General features: G+C 35.4%; 1 protein-coding gene across 4 annotated transcripts in view; it reads left to right on the forward strand.

Annotated features, from left to right (window-relative positions):
- ENTREP2 (endosomal transmembrane epsin interactor 2) overlaps positions 1-22,291 on the forward strand; it is a 124,897-nt gene that overhangs the window by 35,080 nt on the left and 67,526 nt on the right. For all 4 annotated transcript variants that reach the window (XM_082060836.1, XM_082060834.1, XM_082060833.1 and 1 more), the window contains exon 2: positions 21,703-21,759. Coding sequence is in view for 3 of the 4 variants with exons in the window: in XM_082060834.1 (XP_081916960.1) it covers positions 21,703-21,759 (57 nt within the window). In the remaining variant the exon portion in view is untranslated. The remainder of the gene's footprint in view (positions 1-21,702; positions 21,760-22,291) is intronic.

The raw sequence follows: 22,291 nt of genomic DNA on the forward strand, positions 1-22,291 counted from the left end.
AGCTAGTTTGAGAGCCACAGTTATTTCTCAGTCTTTAATGTTTCTGGAACAAATAATTTTTTTCTTTTTTGGGGGGGATAGTCTGAAAATTTTTTCCATTCATTCTTGTCTGTTATGATTTATATAACATCAATGAAACAAGCTAGATCTGTGAAGAATGAGTTTTTCCCATATAAAAATAAGTCTACATGTGCTTAACTCTAGAGCTCCTGGAATATAAGGATTAATCAGATTTTTTGTTTATAGCTGGGTATATTTAGGAACTGTATTAGAGTCCCTAAACAATGTATTTACTTGTACCTACGGCAGTTACTTAATCAGGAAAAAGACTCTTATGGCAAATTGAACGCTCTGGTGAAATGTAGTAAGGTGCTGTAGCCCAAATTCTTGAATACTAGCTCATTTAGAAAGTTGAGCAATATTTTAAGCAATATTCCCTATTTCAGAAAGGTCTGGAAATACTTCTGCTATCTTGATGCAGTATGTTAACCATATAGCATCAAAGAAGTAAATCCAAGACATTTTTATCTCCTTTGCCTATGGCATAAGTTCTTCAAGATGAAGTATTTCAGACAGATAATTTAGACTGTTATTGATGTAATTCTTCTGTAGGGTTTAAGAAGGTAGACAGGCACAATGTTAGGAGTATATTTTTCCAAAAAGATTTTGGGTAAAACAGTATAGAATACAACACTGAAACTGTGACCTGTTTCAATAATTTGGCTAGTAAGTTAAATCTTTAAGCAAGGAGTCATCTGATGAAAACAGGTAAAAATATAAGCAACATCTCATGAGTCACCAGCTGCTGCAAAAATAAGTCTTATAGTCTTACCTGTTAGAAACTAGACATCTGACTGTGCATCTGTTTCCTGTGTTATGACTTAAGAGCAACCAGAGATAGATTCTGTGGTTTAGAGTTATAGTAGGTCCTGTCTAATAGGCAGTCCTACAGGATGAAGCAAAGCAAATGAGTGTGAAGCATAGACCATAGAAAATGCTAAAGGTGAATATGATACAAAAAGCTTATACTTAATAATTATATGATGCTTTGTGAAGTGTTCTGTTTTCTGAAAGTATAACATTCAACAGTCACTGTAATTATATTTGTTAGATGTCCACAAGGAGTCTGCAGATTAACAATAATGCACAACGATTATATTAATCAGTAGGCTCTCGTGAAAATGAGAGGTTTGATGATATAAATACATGTAATGATACTTCGGATGAAGTAAAAAAATTTTCTTGAGGAGATCAGCCTGAAGAAGATGAAAAGTTATTTTATAATTTTTACAAACATAGATGTGCAAAGAAGGATTGCATTCTTTTCCAATTACCAAGGTATATGCTGAAAAAAGCAAGGTAGGCTTGTATATTAGAAAATGTGGGGTCTCTATCATGAAAAAAGATACCTCATGCAGCTAGTTTAAATTGTAAAGATTACTTGGATGAAGTGTGGTTTACTGGATTTCTCAGAAGTGGGCATTACCTTTTTGATAAGTTAAATGTAAGGCAATATATGTATTTTTTAATATAAAAATCAGCATATTTGGTGTCAGTTGAAGAATGCTTTTATCACTTAACTTGGAGAAATGTTTACTCCCCCAACTGCCATTTGAAATGCCTGAGGAGTGGGAAGATGAGGATAAGCAAATAGTGTGTTCTCAGACAGGATTCACACCTCCTCAATCCCAAAAGTACTTTCTTAAGAAATGTGCTATCTGTTCCTTCTGTATTTCAACATCTGACAAGTGATGATCTGTTATTTTAGTAAGCTATAAATATGCTGTACCATTGGATAACAAGGTTGTACAAACGTGCTGAGAGAACTGTAATAATTATAATAGTGATGAGTTCTCTCCCTTCTTTGCCTGGGAAATTAAAAATTCTTGTGGCCTAATCTGCCCATATATTTTAAAAATGACTAAAGTGAGTTGCAGAGACAGTGAATTTTGTTGTTTCACTGACCCACTAATCTGTAGCAAGGCTTTAGGGAGTGTATTAACTGATAATGCAAGAAATATTATCATGGAAATCTAGGATTATAATAGTAGCATTAGTAGATGAATAGCTTGACCATTTATAATCCTGTGGAATTACAAACATACGGAAGTAACTCTCTTAAATTTAAAAATAATTTCTGCACAACTGTTTTTTTTTTAGCGGGTTGAGGTTTTTTATTATTTTATATACATATACATATATATATGTAGTGGGGATCTTTAGAACATGATGTTGGAACAAACTAGAACAGCATAAAGTGAAAGCTGATCTTTTAAGAGTGGACTGGTTAGGTTGTGGTGGTTTTTTTCTGTATTTTGTGTGGTGTGTTGGTTGACTGTTTTTTTGGTTTTGTGTGTGTGTGTGGTGTGTTTTCAGACCACTGGCCTGCATGAATTAAATACTTGATGGTGTATAACTGTCTGGGCAGCAGCAGTAGCTTAGCAACACCAGCTAGTGCTGATGCCAAAGAACAGTGTTGGCTCTCATAATTTTTAAATGCCGGCCAGTCCTCTAATAGTCATTCTATATTTAGAGATAATTGCTAATTGTGTTTTAACTTTTAGACCTGTGTTGGATTTCACCATCAAATTGTTTGATAAAGAATTTTGAAAGCTCCGACATCTTTAACTGTAGGAATTGATATAGGATTTAGGAAGGACATGGTAATAACTATAAATCCCAAAGTAAATACTGGTGATACTTGGAGAGTGCAAAGAAACGTTGCTTGCTTCCTATTCACTATAAGTGCACAAGTAAAGCTGCTTAAAGGTACTAAAGGAGTGGTAAACTGCATTCTCTGTGAATTATGATGTTTCCTTGATAAATAGGAATGTCCGATAAATACATGCACAATTTTTGAAATATGATTTTGAAAATAAATGAATATTACAAATATAGACAAACATACTCTGTGTGTGTATACACACTAAAATAAAATATCAAGGTTTTTTTTGGTGATAGAAAATAGAAAATTATAGAAATGTGTGTCTGGAATGTGTCTCAACAGCTCATCTACTCTGTTTTTACTGTGAGATCCATCTGTAAACAACAGCATCTCAAATTGGGGGTTTGTTTAGATATTCTTAAATTCATCTAATAAAGAAAACTTTGTAACCTGTTAGGTAACCTCTTTCAGCACTTAGCTATTTCTGTGCTTCATATCTATCTTCATAGCTATCTCTATTGCTCTTAAATCATAACACAGGAAATAGATGCACATTCAGACACCTGGTTTCTAGCAGGTAAGACTATAAGACTTATTTTTGCAGCAGTTGGTGACTCATGAGATGTTGCTTATATTTTTGCCTTCTTTCATCAGATGACTCCTTGCTTAAAGATTTTCATATATTTACTGTATATATCCTAACATGTAGTGTAAATCTTTGCTGCAAGTTTAGCCTGACTTTTTTTTTTTTTTACTCAGTGGAAACAAATGCACATGATTTTTAAAAAAATTATTATTTGTTGTGGGTTTATAACCGACAAGAAAACTTCCACTATTTAACCTGGGTAAACAAAACCAGGTCTTTCTAGCTTCACTTAGATATAATTTTGGCAACTTTATTTCTGATCAGGATTCTCTACAGTATCTGGACTTAATGAAGTATGATGCCCAAGCTGGGCAGAGTATTCTTGCTGAGAATCTTCACCATGCCTATCACAGCAGAATGGATACTGTTTATTTTATACATGTAACACTCCTGCTAATTTGTTCCCAGGTGTTGTCTGTCTTTTAATGTTCCTCTATCACCTTTTTACTTATATTTTTATTCCTGATTAAACTAGTCCTCAGGTCCTCTTTTGTAGTTTTCCCTTCATTCTGCTGGTTTGAGCCCCTTACATACTGAAGTATTACTCTCTTATTTTCAACAGCATTAGAACTTCCTCATTTGCAAACCAATTTTCATTTCCTGTTTGAAATACTTGCTTTTTAATTTATCGAAGTTCTTAGACCATTCTACTATTGTGTCTCCCAACTTTAGGTCATGCCTGGATGATTATCTCAGTGTGCCTCCACAGTAATGTTTTGGTTCAGATGTGTACTTTCAAAATTAATGATGGATTTGTTTCCACACTGTGCTTTGGTTCATCTCGTGGAGCAGTGTGAGCACAAGAAACTGGATTCCTTTTAGATAACTCTAAACTGGAAACTACATTCCAGCAGCATCTCTAATGCTGTCTAGCTGCAAATGGACATTATAATAATTAAAAAAACAAACAAACCAAAACCAGAAAAACCCACCAAACAACAAACAACCAACCTCAGTATTTTCTGGTTTGCTTACCTACTCTGGAATTGTTAATAGTGCTAAATATCTACTCATAACTATTATTTTTTGAAAGTGTCAAAAAGGTATTTTTATAGGAAAGGTTAGATAGTTTTTCATGAAAGTTGTTTTCCTGTCAGCTAATGGACTAGTATTTTCACTGTATGTTGCTAGAACAAACTTTACATGCTCCTTTTTAGCTTGAGCCTGTTTTGTCTTTGTGGTTTAGTCTGAACATGATCTTCTTGCTACCCTCTAATAATTTGACTGTCTCTAGTTCATTAGAGCTGGCCTTGGTAGTAAGAATGACAGCTGTTATTGTAATGACTTTTCTAACAAGTATGTGGGATGTTTCATGTTTGTAAATCTGCCAGTTATGAAAACTTGCACGTGTGTTCTGGTTCTATTTTCTCTCTTACTGTTCTTCTGAGGAATTATTGTACAAATAGTTGGAGAAAATTACTTTCCCTTGTGTTTATATAACACTTCTAAATAGCTTTATAAATTGGAAGTTGACAACTCAAGTCATGTTTAACTCAACCTCTAGCAGAAAATTACTTTGGATATTTAATGGTTTACCAGTGAAAAGTCATCTGTTTTGATGTTAAAGGTATTTGGTGTGCAATAGAAAAGAAATTACAACCTTTTGCAGAAGGGTAAGCAGTATTATAATTTCATACATGTATATAGTTTTTCATTTTCAGGATACAGAAAAAATGAAGGTTGGTATTTTTGGGTTAGTTTAGGAATATTAATTATGTGATTTCCTTTCAATGTTGAATCTTATTTTGTTCATCTGCTATGTTCTGGACTATATTCCGACTGATATCAAGGTTTGATAAGTTAGTGATTTTTTTTCCTGTAAAATGTAGAGATGGATTTTATAGCTTATAAATGACAAGCCATAACAGCATACATAAAGGCAGCTTACTTGCCTCCCTGAGGAATGACTAAATGCATGGTAAAAAACTTGAGTTTAGTTTCCAAATATTGACAGTGAGTTCTAGGAAAGCACTAAGCGTAGTGTCCTGTGCAGACTGATTTCGTTAAAATGCTCAGTATGAAGGCTTAGCCAGAGCTTAGGCTTTCTTTAGTATCAGAAGTACTTCCTGCAGACTGCAAAGAAGGAAGGAAGGGTGAACAATAAAGAAAAAAAATGTTATTGAGAGATTGTATATTTGAGAAACATAAAATCATGCCAAGTGTCTTTTCTACTCTGTTGGGAGAGCTAGATTTATCAGTGACAGGGATATAGAACATCAAATCCAAGAGTGTTTCTCCTTATTGTTTGTATTACTTTTAATGTTTGCAGTTTAGATCTCAAGGATATCTATATGAAAGCTGATTTTGCCAATTAAATGGAAAAATATAACACAGTGCTTTTAGCTTGGAAACCATCTGTAAGAGATGATTTTATAACAGATGGAGTTGAATATTGCCATGGCAGTGAATAGTTTGCAAGTCCAGCCTAGGGGCAGCAGATCACAGAAAAGAAAGGTTCTGGAGTTCCAGTTCCTTTATTCAGATTAGTATTTTGTTACCTTCACTCAGGGATCATTTTAATATACCATCATTAATGTTATATTCTGAGTTTTATGAAATACTTTACAAACTCCTTATTTTTCATCTTGTGCCAGTGTAATGGCTTTTGGACAGAACTTAGCAGCCATCTGTGAGCTCCTTGAAATGCTACATGAAGCAATTGAAAATAGGAGGTAAAAGACTATGTTTAAAAAGAAGTCAAGTGAAATTGCAGGGCTTTTCCCATACAGAAGGTTGGTTGTGTGACAAGGCTATCACGCAAACTTATTAAAAGTATAACACAGGGGTTTTACAATTGCATGCCATTTTGGTTTTTAATTTAGATTTAAACTGAAACCAGTGTTCTGAAGAACATATTCCCCATTTCTGTTGACCTCCAATAATGTCAGTGATTGTTATCTTAGCTGATAAATATCTTGTGATTGTAGTTATGATTTATCATTTGATTGGAGATTTATCCAGTCTTTTCTTATATTTCAGTACTTCTACCATTTCTGATTTTATTTGTAGTAAGAAAGATTTTACAAAACAAAGGTCATCCTAGTAAAATTGAAATGAAAGGATATAGCAAAAGGTCAGAATTGAGAGTGTTTTGAACTGGCTTAAGCAACAGTTTTGCACACTCAAATTGACATAAAAATGTGTTCTCTGTAATAGTTGCATCAGTATTCTTTTAAATTTCTTTTTTTTGCTTATACTTCTCACGTAAGTTTGTAAACCAGAAGGAAAATGTTTGAGGTCATCAAAGCAGGTATAGCTGTTTGTTTCCCTGACAAAAAAGAGGCTGCAGTTTACACATTGTCCCACTTGTAAATTTTAAATGCAATTATTTTATTTTAGTTTGATGAAATTATTTTTTGATCATATCTGAACAGGAAATCGTTTTTCAGTTAGTGTTTGGGTGTTGCAAGAATAGCATGAGCTGCTGTTGGGTATGGGGGAAATCACTGTACACATACGCATACAGTGTACCAGTACTGACCATGTTCGTGTTTGTATAGATGTAGGTATAGCTTGTATTATAATAAATGTTAATGACAGCAATTTTTACCTTTAAATTGCAGAGTTGGCTTCCATATTTTTACAGTTTAAAAAGAATGAGTATGATTAAATCGATAGTTACAGCTCAGACATTAACTATATGGTGTAAACAGAAAATTAGTATTGTAATAATTAAAGGCTCTCAGAATCCGAGTGCTGAGCTTCACTTAAAGGGGGTTAAAAGCAAAAGGGAAGCTTGCTGCAGAGGTGGAGGTACTGCAGGAGCTGTGCTAGGTGTTGAAGATTCACGACTGGAGTTGGTTATTCCAGGGTAAGACGGATCTCTTGAGAATGGGATGATTCAGGTTTTCTGACGTAATATTTGAGATGTTCACTTTCATTTCTTTTCAGAGTCCTTTTCGACACAGAAACATGTTACCAACTGTACTTAAAAGGAGGACTCATAAAATGTATATAGTTGATTATTTGTAGTATTAGTTTTTAAAAATAGTTTTGTTAAGATATGTTTGGAGACTAAGGTACTTGAGCCTGTAGCATGTTTGAATGAGAAAATTTTTTAACCAACAGCCCTAAGAAGTCTGAAAGATAAAGCTGTTTACCAACCCCCTTCTGTCAGCCACATAAAAAAACAAAAGACGTTTTAGGTACAAAGCATGAACATACAATTTTAAGCTTCCTTCTAAATACATTTTAAAAATTCTTCTAGTTGTTTTTTTGTAGAATGTTTTGTAGGTGTGTTGAAGTATGAGTTTAAGATCCACCAGTTACTGATCTAGTAACCCAAGCCTATAACCTCTAAAAGCACAAAGGCACATTGTGGAAAGGCCCAGAATAGAATATAGAATCATTTCAGTAGCAGAAAGAGGAAAAGTAGAGACTCAGTCTTTCAGAATCTTCCTTATGCTGGAGAACAAGCAGTGATGACTTCAAACTCCTCATCTGTGCCTGATGCACAGAACCTGTGGAAGGCATGTGTATATTCAGGACTGTCTTGTATTCAAGCCAATTTAACACTAGTCAGCTCTGCAAAATTGATTTAGCGAAGAATAAATACAAATGCCAAATTATGCATGTGCACTCATGTACTGTATTGAGGTTCATTTAGTGGAGTTGTCTGTAGTCTCTTTTTAATACTCTTCTAAAGATAAGACCTTGAGGAGTTTTTTAGCTTTTAGCAATCTCACATTTCCTGAATCTGCGAATGAAAAAGAAATAGCAGACTATTAGCATAACATTGTAGTTTCTGTTAGTGTGGCTTGCAATTTTTTAAATGGAGTTACTGTTCTTATCAGTATACTGTTTTCTCTCCTTGCTCTTTCTGCTACCTTCCTTGATGCTTGCATTGATTTTTTTTTTCTCTTTTAAACAAAATCACACACAACCACGCCCACAAACAAACAAAAACAAATCCCACAAACAAGCCAAAACCCAAAACGCTGTCTTTCTGTTAATTTTGTAGTTGATCGCCACAGTTGGTTGCCATTGTTGGTTTTTGCCTTGTGTTTTCTGTGATACAAGATAGGGTATAATTTGTGTTACAGTTTATCCTGTAGAGAATCTTTTCCTAGTTAAGATATCAGTATTGGATATACTTCCTAACCAAAGACTCCTTGAAACACCACACACAGCTCACCACGTTCTTACAAATCAATAGCAATAATCTTCCTTGACAGCGTTGGAGTACTGAGGCGGATTTTCTTTGTGTTAGCCACCAGCTAGGTCTTTGAGATTAGCTCAACTCAACATTTCACTTACTGGTTAATCAGCAAGCTTCAGTGTGGTGCTCAGTATGTTTGATATTGCTAGAAAGCCAGTTTTCTCGGTTAAGTTCTGTTGATACTTAAAGGCTTTATGACAGGACAGCCATTGCTGTTTTCCTGTCAACTTTATCAATGTGCATAAAGAAAAGCTGCCAGCCAGAGCAGCATTTGAAGGAGTCCAGCTTTCTCAGCATTTTGCAGCTTAAAATAAAACTTTTGCTTCTCAGATGGTGACTCTGGGCATTTAAAAGGGGGACATAGTGGGAAGATAGTTCTAGAAACAGATATTATGTGCAGAGTTACCAGCTCATTATATTACAAGCCTAACCTTAGTAAAATGAAGCACATTTTTTGAAAATACGGATGACACTATCTCCTGGAATACCTCTCAGTCTGTTTTGGATTTTGAGAGCTAATTTTCAAAAATGTACAGTTTATTTAAATTGAGTCTAAAATGCTGAAGTTACTTTGCAGTACAAATTAAAATTCTCAGAGTTGTGTTGAAAATCCAGGAATCATATGTTCCTGCCTTGGTTGATTCTCTTTTTTGGCTGTGTGTCAGTATGTAGAAAATGTGACAGTCCTGAATCACTTGCAAGTAAGTATTAGTCTTTCTGTCTGGTTTTCTATTCATCCTGTCTTAATGAATAAAATATTTCCTGACAACTGAAGTAGGGACATACATTCTGTTATGAAAGTCGGTATGTTACTCTTTTGTTGAGTCTGTGGTCAGCCAGGCTGCAGTAACACAAACATTGAGAGTGTGGGAATTTTATTGGGCTGGGAATTTCAAAGCTGCTTTGTGAGTTTTTTTGCGGGCAATCAGAGGCAAGTAGAACAAACCGAAGAGGCCCTGACTGTCTTGGAAATGTAATTGAGTTTGATGTACTGTGTACTCAGTTGTCTTTGCTACTGACACTGTGAAATTTGTTGAAATGAAGTTAGAAAATGGTCACATTAATCCATTTAATGTTATATGAAAGTATTGTAATTTCTCAGGAGATACTTATGGTGTTTTAAACTTTCTGCCACTGAGTTCTCAAGAGAGCTCAACAAGTCACACTACTAGAACACGGAACTGGGAAAAAAAAGTGAAGACATCTTAATCTAGCCCTAACCCGACTCAGTTCTGTTCTCGTTTTCTCTGGACATGATAGTATGGTGATACAGGCATTCTTTCATTAAGACAGAAACAGCAAAGTGTTTCTATAAGGGGTAGGGAAGCAACAGAATTGTTTGAGCTATCTAGATTTTATTGTGATTATGGCCTGTACACAATAAGATATTTTTTTTTCCCCTGGAATAATACATTTGTAAATAAGATGCACGAGACTTTATTTGCACAGCTTAACTAAGCTGAATTAAAGTTGGTTTTATGCCAGTGAGAATTTAATACTGTTCTGCCTAATGCCCATATGTGAATGGCTGTGCTGTGTGAAATTAATTTAAACTGTAATTTTTGGTCACAATGGTGGATCCACCACTAAAGGTCATACATAATGCCAGTTAATTTGTAATCCCTGTTAAGCAAGCATGCTTAACACTGCAGTGTGAATCACTTTTTCTGGATTTTTGCTTCCTTCATCTGTGACAATACAGATGTATAACGTAGCTTTTATTTGCCCATTAATGACGCAGTAAAGAACTGTGGTTTCTGCAGGTCTGAGTTTCTTCTGATGTACAATAATTTTGTGTGACCCTTGGGAACAGATTTCTAGAATTAAGCATTTGAATTGAGTGGTAACATAAAAATGCATAACTGCTCTTTATAGACTACAGGATATTTTTCCTCTTAATCTTGGCAGAAAGTACCCATTATACTTAAGAGAAGTCCTGCCCTTAGAGTTAGTTGGAGTAAGCCTTTGGACTCCTGGGACTTAATTATTCAGTGGAGAAAGGGTTTCTGTGGAGTCAAGTGAGACTGAGTTGTGGCTGAATGGCCATTTGCAGCATTAACCTGAGGAGCTGCGAGTATGCCAGGGTGTCAAAACCAACTTGAGGTAGTGTAGACATGCAGATAGCAGTGCAAAGCTATGCAAATTTAAGGAAAGATTGAGCAGTCTCAGCATTTGTATCTAAATTTGAATTAATTTAGACAGATTTTTTGGCTAACCCAGGAGTGCACTTGAGATCCTTCTCATTCAATCTTCTTTTGGAAGCATAAAATAGCATGAACATCTAGAAGATCAAGTAATACTAGAAGGCAGACTACAACATGTGGCAAATGGGTCTGTGTTAGGTGAGGTCTTATATGAAGATTGGTGTTTTATTCTTGCCTTATTTCCAAAATCAAGATGGAAAAAGTTTGAATTTGATGATCCAGCTTGGTTTCGTAACCATGGAGTGTATTGTGTTTCTCGTTTATATCTGCATATTTGTATATGTGCATGTAAAGAGAAGAGGGGAATAAAAAGTAGGAAAGAGAAGTGAAAAACTGGTTTTAGTGAGGCTTCCTTTAAGAAGATGATGAAATAGAACTGCAGGAGGGAGTCAGTGTATAGAGTTCTATAGAGTTGAAAAGGAAACTGCTAAATAGAGGAGGAGCTGGGCAGCTTGCCATTTTCAGAGTATTTTGAAGTAAAACCAGATTGAAAGAAGATTTAGGTTTTGATCTGCTTTTTACTGCATTTTATAAAACTACTCTAGAGAGCAAGGGTTATAAAAAAGCCTTTCTCACTGATATGTGACTCATGCCAGCCTTAAAATGGAATAAACCAGTTTGTTGTCATGAAAGTGTGTATTTGTAATAAGATGATGAAACATCTGAGTTTTGGTTGTAATCCACACCTGTAATTACTACATGCCATTGTCCTGTGGGGTTTGCTGTAGACTTTGTAAAATATATGAAGTTCAATTTGAGGCAGATGTCCACACATTTTACCAAAAAAGGCAACGTAATGATTGACATGAATGAGAAACATCTCAGTAGTGAGTCCAATGGATGGTTTTAATTACTCTCTTCAGGTGGGAAACATTAAGTGGCATAGCAAGGTGAGAGCTAGAGAGGTACTGCCTGCATTGTTTGAAAATAATGAGCAGGCACGTTCTGTGAGCTTTGAGTGCATCCTTTATAAATGTAACCATTTATAATAGAAACCACAATGGCTAAAAGGGAGTGAATTACTTTAGGTCTGGAGGTAGTTACTGCACTGTAACTCCAGAGCAACAAAAATGAAATTGTTATATCAATTTTTTTTGACATAGGACAAAGTTCTGAAGGTCAGAGACTATTTGCATTTTGTACTAGCTATTCAACTAGTACAACACAGAGAGATTGGTAATATTTGAAAGGAAAAAAAAAATATAAAGTTCTACCTGGCTTCAGGGAAAGTATGTGCATTTGCATCTTTAAATCCTATTAAATTGCAATTGAGTCTCTGTTACCTTGTCGGGGAAGAAGCTGTAAATATCACATAAACCTGATGATTTTGGAGCAAAGTCTTTGGAATGAGTCTTATTCGTGTCCTTGTTGCCTGCCATTTAAAGTATTTATTGCCTTACCTTGTTTTATTTAACAGCTTAAACTTGAGGTGGATGTTAGTTGAGTTTCTGATATTCAAGAAGACTTCTTATTGTTAATATGTAATTTCATTAAGTATTATACTATAATTTGTTTTTCTAAGAATAGAAATGTTAAGTCCAAGAGAAACACTGTAGGCTTCAGAGATACTAATTCTGCTAAGTAATAGTAATGAGTTACCATGAGTATGCTTTCTAGAATAGTAGGGTCCTTTGAGAAAAATAACTTTAAAAATTACCAGGTAGATACATGATGTCAGACACATGAAATTATTCTTCAGAACTCTTGGATTATCAGAGTGTTTGGAAGGAATCTATCTATGCTGGTATTAAAACTGTGCTTATACTAACTCAATTGTCCTTTCCCTGTTAAGTACTGTTTTGTACATGGTGACTAACAGTCTGTCATGCTTATAGATGCCTGGGAAGGGTATTTTAGACAAGTTGATAAACGAGGTGGTGTCGACAGCTTTCACCAAGAGTGTGACAAAAGTCAGTAGGCTAAGGATGGAGAAAGTGTATATGTTCTGACTATTTAATATTTACTCTGTCCCTTTCTGTCTCCAGCCTTAGTCTATGCATCCTTAACTTTTTATCTGGTAGTGTGGCTCTGAGATGAATCACTAATCATGGTAATTAGATTATCAGGTTTATTAGTTTTTTATTAATCTTTCTCTATGTGGCCTTGTGGCAGCACAGTTATGAATATAGCTCCAACTGATCTCTGGAACTGGACAGCTGGAGCTTACTGTGTACTAGTGATATACAGAAACACGGCATTTTACCTGGACGTGGAAGCTCTTTGGAGTTTGAGACAAAGAAAATACTGGTTTTCTTGATGTTTAGATCACTTTCCAGTGCACCTCAGCTTTCATCCCTTGAGAAATTGTGTCAGTAATTGAAAGAGCCATTGTCTCATTTCACTTATCTAAAGCAATCTCAGTCTTCATTCTCGTAATTATTGAAAGAGCCCAGCAGCAAAAATCTGATTAGTGATTTCCTAATGCTACTGGAAAACAACATTCCTAGAATGTACTGAGTCAATGATACAAATCAAGAGTGGTGTGAAAACAGACTAGGAAATGTCTAAAGAAATTTATCACAAAATTTTTCTTTGTTACGGCAATATGATGGATATCATAATTCTTTTTGGTAACTGAAACGTAAAATAATTCTGGAAGCAAAGTTGTCATAGCTGGGCAATATATTTGCCTTTGTAATGGAAAAATTATAGAATCTTTTGTTACTGGAGTTAAGTTTTCACATTCTCAGCCCTTGCAGAAATGTACCAGTATTTTTGAAAAGGAAATTCAGTATACTTTTAGGCTTGGAGCTTTTTTCCCTTCATGGAAATTATCTTTGTAAACTATTGTATGGACTGCATGTAAAGACCAAGAAAATAAATATTCAGATGAGAAAGCATGAACAGTTGAGTGTACAAGACCTGTATACAGATCTATTACATTGGGCAAACTGCTTCTAATTTCACTGATTTCTTTGGTTCCCTGCATTTTAGTGAATTTTTGATTGCCTCAGTAAAACTTTCCTGCTTCAAAGGATCAATAAGCTGTCCGGAGTGGATCTGAGATGTTGTAGAGATGTTGGATATTTTTAAAAGAATAATTTTATCTTTCATTTTGACCATTATTAAGCATTTAGCAATTGGTTATGCAATAGTGCTGCTGGTGGTGTTACTCCAAAGTAGTAGTGTTCTTTTGATCCATTCCTAGGTCATTCTAGAGGAAGGAGGTTGCTGAAGTTCTGTGGGGAGCACCATTCTCATTTTAGAGAATTGTCCAGAGTGGAGATTGGCACAAAAGCTTCTTATATGATCTCTTACAATATCTCAACAGATCTTATTCTGAGTTAAAGCTCTTCACCTGTGAAAACACATGTATTAAGATAGGTCTTCAGTCATCTGTTCATTTCAATTTTTTTCATAAATGATCTAATAAATTTGAAAGCATGGATGATGGATTGCAAACTGCTTAGTTTCCTTTCTGTTTAAATACTCCTATTCTAATGGCTGTGTGCCTTATTAATACTCCTGGATTACATTATGGAACATATAAAATAATGTAATAGTGTGTGCTGTGAATGTACTTAATAAAAATGAGATTAGAATTAAGATTGCATTGTGAGTCACTGACATATCAGCCCTGTACTTAATATCTTGTCTAAATCCCCATCCATTGCTTTTACTACAGTTTGCATATTGCAGTGAAGTGGAGCATAACAGATCTGAACCCCTTGGAAGTGTAACAAAGACAGGGCGTATGATCTTTTCGTTCATAATTGGAAAATATACATCAAAATAATATATATGCTGCATCAGCCCTTGGTTTTATCTGCATGTCGAAGGAAAAGAAAAATTTTGATTAATCGCTTTTCTAAAAAAAAAAATCTAGAGTGTGTACTGTAATTTTATAATTATTTTTGGTCTCTTCGATAAACAATCTACAGATGTGAAACAAGATTTCTGATGGGCATAGGGCATATTTCATAAGAAAACAAAGACAAAAGAAAAAAGCTCACCCTGGAGCCTAAAATGAAAAGAAAATTACATACCATTAATGCGTTCTGGTATCTGTGTCAATGTGTAGGTAATTTTACTGTCCTGTTTGTGTGTGGGACCAAGGGATTTTGTGTCTCTGCTCCTGTTTCCATGGCAATTAGATTAGTTTTAGGTTCACAGTGGGTAAATGAGAGAGATTAAGCTATGATGCAGTGTTTTTTAGTCTGGAACATACTGAGGCTTTTTAGAAAATAGCTCAAAACTGTACTTAAATTATCACTTTTTTTGGTTGCTGTTGGCGTGCTAGTATTTATGTTGCAGTGGACAGATCTCTCACTTGTTAGGCAGTCTGATGGTACTTTGTGCTACGTGGTGTGTACTATGTGCTCTTTGTGTGCGTAGTGATGTAGTCTTCAAACAACAGAACAGTCCCTGGATTCTCGTGATAATTGCATGTTGAAGAGCCAGTTTGCATATCTGCAAATAAATAGCTATATTAACTGTTTTTAAAATTCTTTAGTCTACAACTGATTTTTGCAGTATTTTGAATGTGGTGGAATGTGGTATGATTTTTATCAGCATCCACTATTTAGGATGACTTGCTTGAAAGACCATTCCAAAAATCATACCATTCTTCTGTATTTGTCCATGCAGTTTTTCTGTTTGTGTGTATGTGTATAGAAAGACATATTTTTTTTTCTTCTTCTGATACTTATTAATACATTGCCACCACCCTCACCCCAAGAGATTATTATCCTCACTATTTTTCCAGGAATTGGAATGGAGAGTAATATTTCTGGTAGATGATTCTAGTCCCCTTTTAGCAAATTCTAGTGCTGTCACAGTTCTTCTTCCTATAGTTTGTATTTCACCACCATTTTGTGCTAATGGATTGCAGATGCTGCAGAGAGTAGTATTGTAAGATTTCATACTCTGGTACAATGTGTCACACTTTTGTAGTCTCTGAGTATGTGGTATTTGTGACGTTACTCCCAAAATATGTTATACTTGCATTTTGTTAAATAAATATCTACCTGTTAGAAGGGCTACTGTAGATTTCCCAGAAGAGTTATCCTTGAAGATATTTCAGCTGTTGCTTTAGTCTCTGTGTGTAAGTTACACCTAGACCCAGAAGATAGCTTGAGATATCAATACATTTTAATTCTTCGGTTACAATTGAACTTCACCGTTCCAGGAATATTTGAGTTGGCAAAATTAAACCTTCCAGCAGTCTTGTACTTCTGTAGAGGAGAGAGGGCAACCTTGGGAACTGTCAGTGGTTTCAGGCATTTCTGAAGAGCAGCGGTTGCTGTAGCACTTTGCTGACAGAAAGCGCTAGATGATAGCAGTGCTGGAAATGCGGGGCTTTACCTCCTCAGGTACATTACAGTACATTAGGCAGCCTGCTCGCTGCTCTGCCCTCTCCTTTCAGCTGCCTTGTGCATCTGCCTGTTTGTGCTATGCCTTGGTTCTACCTGGTCCGCCTTGGTGGATGTTTGCCTAATGTGGTGGTAACAAATTCTGATGATGGGAATCCTGTAACCTACCCGTTCTTACCAATGTTGACGTGTCTTGAGCATTAGAAAGTTTTTCATAGTGTCCAACCTGGATCTCTGATAGTGCAAATGTAAATCAATTATTTCTTATTCAGCGCTTAGCGTACTTGAGCAATTTATCAATCTCTTCTTTGTAGCAATCTTGTTATATTCCATCTTGGTCTCCTCTCCTATAAAACCAACTTGCTTTAGCCTCTCCTCATAGGCATATTGTTTAAAAAGATGCGTTCAAATCAAAAGTGTCTGGAGAATGACAACAAATTGAGAGTTTAAAACATAGATCTTCATTTTGCATAAGAGATCCCTGCCAAAACTTTATTTTAACCTTAAGACCTTCTAAGCAGGGCTTCTCATTTACCAGAGCAAATAAACAGAAAATAGAAAAATTCTAGCATGCTTTAGAAAAATGTTAGAAAATAATGATACAGAAACTCACACCAACGTATAGTGTTGTTTTTATTCCAATTCGAGTACAGCAGATTAAACACAATATCAAAACGTAAACATAATCTGGGACTTGCTGAAGAGTTACAGTACTGACAATCAATCTCCTTAGTGTCTTGAGAGAAAAGGAGAAAATGAAATTGAGTTCCAGAAAGCTGCAAGTCTTGAAATTGGGAAGAAGAGTGATTTGTTATTTCCTAACTGCATCTCAACTCCTGTTATTACGAAATAATTAAAGGTGACTGACAGCTGTATACATTTTTCCTCATTTGCAAAAGTATTTATTTTGACACCCTTTTCCTTTTGTCTGTAGTATTCTGCATACGAGCTTAACAAACCTGCTGTTACAAAATATCAAAAAAGCCTTTCTTCAGTAAGCATGACAAGTAGTACTTTTGCAGCTCACTTTTTAAATCTAGATCGGAATGAAAATGGAAGATTTTTTTTTTTTTGTAATTTTGCCAATTTAATATTCTTCTTAATACCAACCTCTTTACAGCAACACATCACGGGACAAGAGGCAATGTTTAGAAAAAGAAATGTGGGAGAGTTTCAGATGGGGGGGAATTCCCCATAGGAACAGTGACAGTGTTGGTAGGTCCTGGAGTATATATGCAGATAGGCTGTTTTGTTTCTAAGTTATCTTGATACATTCACCACGTAAATTTTTGGAATCATATACATATACATATACATATACATACACATCTGTAAATACATAAATCTAGCTCGATGAGCTCATTAATACGGTTGGGATTGGCTTCCTTCTCCACCCCCTGCAGGGATACTCCATGCATTTAGTGGGACAATTAAGCTCTCTAAACGATATTTCCTATTATTTCTCCTTTTTCTCTAAAATTAGTTTAAGGATATACACTATTTGCATTACTGAGTATTTTAGAAGAAGTCTAAGAAGGAGTTTCTGCCATTAATGTGAGCAACTTGTAGGCTTATTTTAATGGTAACTGAATCCATTGACTGGAGAATTTGTCTCGTGCTTACAAGCTGAAAAAGTGAGGAACCCTTAAATTTACAGAGAAGGAGAGGATGACTTGACATATGGTGTATCAGCCTGAACAAGAAAGTAGCAATAAGAATAAACAATAAAACTTGGAGTTCCCTGCAACTCATATGCTCTGTATTAGACTATAAAAGCATTTCAAGATCCCAAGTTGTACTGAGAAAAAGATAATTTGTTTTTTTAAATTAATACTTAGACATTGGTAATTTTACATTTCTATAAATGTCTTTACCTTGATAGTGTTTCACTATATTTAATGTGGTTTAAATTAAATTATTATTAATACATTTTATGTAGTTCAGAAAAGAATTCTAAATAAATGTACTAGAAGAGTATATTATGTACAATAACCATTTTGGAGATGAAGACTTGGAAAGCAGATGGTTTAAGATATATCGAGAGATTACATCATCTGCTCTGTCCCATATTCAGAATCGGAGCACTGCGAATGTCTAGAGACTTAGCTGAGTGTAGATGGTTGAAAATGCTGGAAAAGACATCATCAAGGGCTTTTTTAAAAAGCCCTGTGTTTGCAGTCCCTGTACTAGAAAGTCATTTTGCCTTCTGTTTCTGTCCTGCCTCAGTATGTGCCTATTAAAATAAATGCATCTTTTTAATGCATGAGCATACCTTGCGATGATAATAATAGAGTTTCTATGTGGATGTTGAAAGCTGTTTATACCTAATGTTACCGCATTTCTAATGCCGCAGAAGTCAACACTGACCTAGTCTGGTTTATTTTTTGGTCTGTGTGTCAGCACTGTTGTTATAGTCAGCGGGTACATACATCTGTAGGAATTCTGCTCAAGAAAGCTGGCAAATCTATGGTTTTTGAGCACATTTTTAGTAGCTTTGATTTATTTTGATTATTATGTGATGCAGGGGTTCACTGCAATTCAGCAGATAGATGTTGGGTCTAAGATATTAGGTAAATGTGCTATGCATGTTCTGAAATCAAACCATATTGCCAAAATGAAGTAGGCAAGTTGTTAAAGTCAGCAAACTCCAATTTACTTTTTATTTAAGAAAGAAAAAACCTGTGCACAGCAGACATACGGTATAGTGATTTTTTGAAAAATATTAAAAGACCTATAGATCACAATATTGAGCTATAGGTATTTAGGAAATAATGGTGTTTTAATTACTGGTGTAAAAATAAGTCTCCTTGAGTCTATGTTCACTGGCCCTTAACTTTGTGGAACCAAGTATCTGTTTTACATGCTGCTTTCCCTGAAGTAAGCACTGGATATTCTGAGTGATTACTGTAAGGTCTTTTGGGCATTGTATTTATAGGAAGTAAAAACTTAAAACAAGATATTAAGGGTCTTTGGTGGTGTGTTTTGGTTTTTTCTTTTGAGTTTTTTGTTTTGTTTTTTAAATTCCAGGTCTTCTCCAAGACCAAGAGAAATCTTTAGATTTCTGTTTTCATAGTCATTTGGTGTATTCTAACAAATATTGGTATGTAATGTTCTCGGTGTGTTTTTCTCCTAATTACATAGCTGTGTGTACTGTGGTCTAAGTGTTGAAGGCACTTGGTACTGGAAATAGCTACATCTCAAAGCAAAATAAGCTTTTGGGTAACCACAGTGATATTGGGCACTAATGGAGCTTGGAAAATTATAGCATGGTTGAGGTGAGCTCTTGTGACAATATTAAAGGCACAGGTGAAACACAGATTTTTAGTTTCATCAGTGCATATTGGGAGTTTCTCAACTGGTCTAACTGTGCTTTACCTTTTGCATGGTGAGCCAGGACACCGAGTGCCACAAAGCTCTCCTTTTCTGAACAAAAACACATGTACCTCTTTCATCTTGCAAGGCCTCTGTAAAGGTCAAACACAGTTGTAGTTCAGCTGAACAAAAAGGATCAGTGCCCTTCTTCCATTTTCGGGGATGCACAATGCCACAAATGGGTCAGACAGGATGGGTAGAGGTTTAACTTGCAGAAGGGAGGCAGCACAGTAAATGGCAGTAAGGATTAGCTACTCATAGGTAGCGCACTAGAATATCTTGACTCTGCACGTATGACTTTGGTGACTGAGAAATACTAGCTTATATGTGATTATTTTGTGTGTCAATACAAGCTCTGTTTTGGAAGGCAATTTCTTATTTTTCCTAAAGGGTTTTCTTTAATAACCTCATAATTGCAGCCATCAGATTTATTTAATTGAGAGCATGTTGCTATCTAGCCTGCAGATAAACTAGCTAACCCTGTCATTTTACCTTCTTTAGTGCAGTTTCACATTACAGGACTACCAACCCAGAGACAGTTACCATGCAGCAAAAATAACCTAGCATAGCTGTGTGATCAAATTCAATTAACTGCAAAATGAATTCTCAGCTTTTCCCTGGCTGGCCGACATCCAGAAGTATGTAGCTGGTAGGTAGCTTTTATGCTTTAGGGAATGCTGTAGAATACAAAGTACGCGCATCTGCACATAGGGACCATCTGCGTAGTCTTTGTTATCCATATCCTGATTTTAGTTCTGTGCATTTATGCCTTCTCATCTGTTGCATTGGTACTTGTCTTAAAAACTAACATTGAGGCTTTCCTATGAAGTCTCATTTTGAGTTTGTGGTTATTTTGGTTGTGGGTTTGTTTTTATTTTTTAACAGCTAAAGAAAATATCAAAAGATGTGTTTTCCAACATGCTGTCTTCCTGAATAATGTTTTCAAGAACTGCAGCAGCTATGGATATTATCAAGTTGTGAAATATGTCTGAAACATGCTCACAGTATGAATGTCCACAAACTAGACATAGTGAAACCTTAAACTGGGCACTCCACATTCCAGCTTCTCCATATAATGAACAGCTCTTTCTCCCACGTTCACACCAAGCATCAGTAGGCAGACTGTTCTCAGCCTGGTTCCCAGTACAGTGTACATTGCTTTTGTAGTGGCTAGATAGAGATGCATTTTTAATTATTATCCTTTACTGCTGTTATACCTAAAAGATTTGCTAGTAAAGCATGACATAGTGGGAATGGTGACTTTTGGACATTTGAATTTCAACCAAACTTGAATATAATTTCATGGAAAAGGGTATTCATTACGTTCTGGGCTTCCTCTTTTCTGAATATCAAAGGTCTGTAGGGAGCAATAATGATATTAGAGCTTATTCTAAACAGTCACAGGAGAGTTTCATAATGATTATATCAGGCTAGCTAAGCACATGAGTTACTGTTGTACAAATCCTTTATGTGAGCTCAGGTGAAAAAATGACACTGCAGACTCATCAAATAAATACATAATGCATTATTTTCTTCACATTTTATTTGTATTCTAGTTTAGTAATTTTTTTAAATAAAATGTTCTACTGATAATATTATTCCCCACCTTTTTTTCTCACCCCAGGGCCAGTATCCCTCACACCGTTGCTCCAATTTCTCTCTTCAATTTCATGTCTCTATTTTTAACTGTATGTAGAGCTTATGGTGTCTCAACTGTAACTTGCATGTTATTTTAAAGTAACTAAGATCAGCTTAGGTATGTTAAGATCGGTGTCCCGCTTGCTTTTGGCATGTAGTGGAGGGGTTAATGTGTCTGTATGTTAAATATAGGTTTTAAATGAATATATGTGGGCTTTCTCAAGCATAAGATCAAGTAGCATGATTATGTGGTTTGGTGGAACAAAACAAAAAAAACCCCTTTTGCTAATTTAGCTGGATACCCTGGCTAATTTTGCGGTTGTCCTATCTTTACCCACCTTTCTGTGAGCTAATTTTCAGTGGTGCTGAGAGACCACAAGAAAATTTACCCAAACATTTATTCCTCTTTAGTGGTGATGACATTTGGGATTGGGAAAGAAGATGTGGAAGACTTACTGTGGTCTGATCAGAACTCATTTGATCTGGCAGCTGGATAGAAATTGGTTTTAAGAAGAGCTTAGTACTACATCTGGGTTTTTTGACACGGTGAATAAAATGGAAATGTTATCTTTTTAGCAGCTGGTTTGCAGCACTTTGGAAATACATGTCACAACTGTGTATTAAGCTTCGTCTTAATACTTACTATTTTTTAATGGCACTGGTATAAACCTTATGTCTCTTTAGTGACTGTGCTCTCTTTGTTACAGGTGCTGTTATCAGGACTGATTGGTGTTGTTTCATGGAAGAGGCCCCTTTCACTTGTGGTGAGTGGCAATGTGGCTTTAATCATGTTATACAGATTTTACATAAGTGACTAAAGGATTCTGTGGAAGTAACTCCCAGTGGCTTTGGCTTTATGTAGAAGCCTTATAGCCTCTAGAGATGATTTGCCAGTGCTGTTATGTAATCTAATGTTTATAAACAGTACAAAAATTTGGGGACTTTGAGGTTACATTACATAAACTACGTAGGTGACAATAGTATTTTTCTTCTATCTGTAGTTAAGTATTGGAGAGCCATAAAATCCATTATGTGTAAACAAACGTAGATACCTACTGCCCTTTCCTTGCCGTTGTTACACTTCCATTTTTCTTTTTGAAAGTGATAGTATATGGTTTAGTAATTTAAATGTAAGAACTAATGAATCCTAAACGTTTTGATAAATGTGTGTGTGTTTAAAGAAGGGCAGCAATAATACTGTAGCTGTTTGTGTGAAATTAAAAATGACTGAAAATAATGAGCAGTTGTTGCCTAGTAGATATGTTCAATACTATAGCATGGCTTGAATTAATAGTC

The sequence above is a fragment of the Streptopelia decaocto genome, assembly GCF_964273445.1.
Source record: "Streptopelia decaocto genome assembly, chromosome: 9".
In the NCBI taxonomy this organism is placed as follows: domain Eukaryota; kingdom Metazoa; phylum Chordata; class Aves; order Columbiformes; family Columbidae; genus Streptopelia; species Streptopelia decaocto.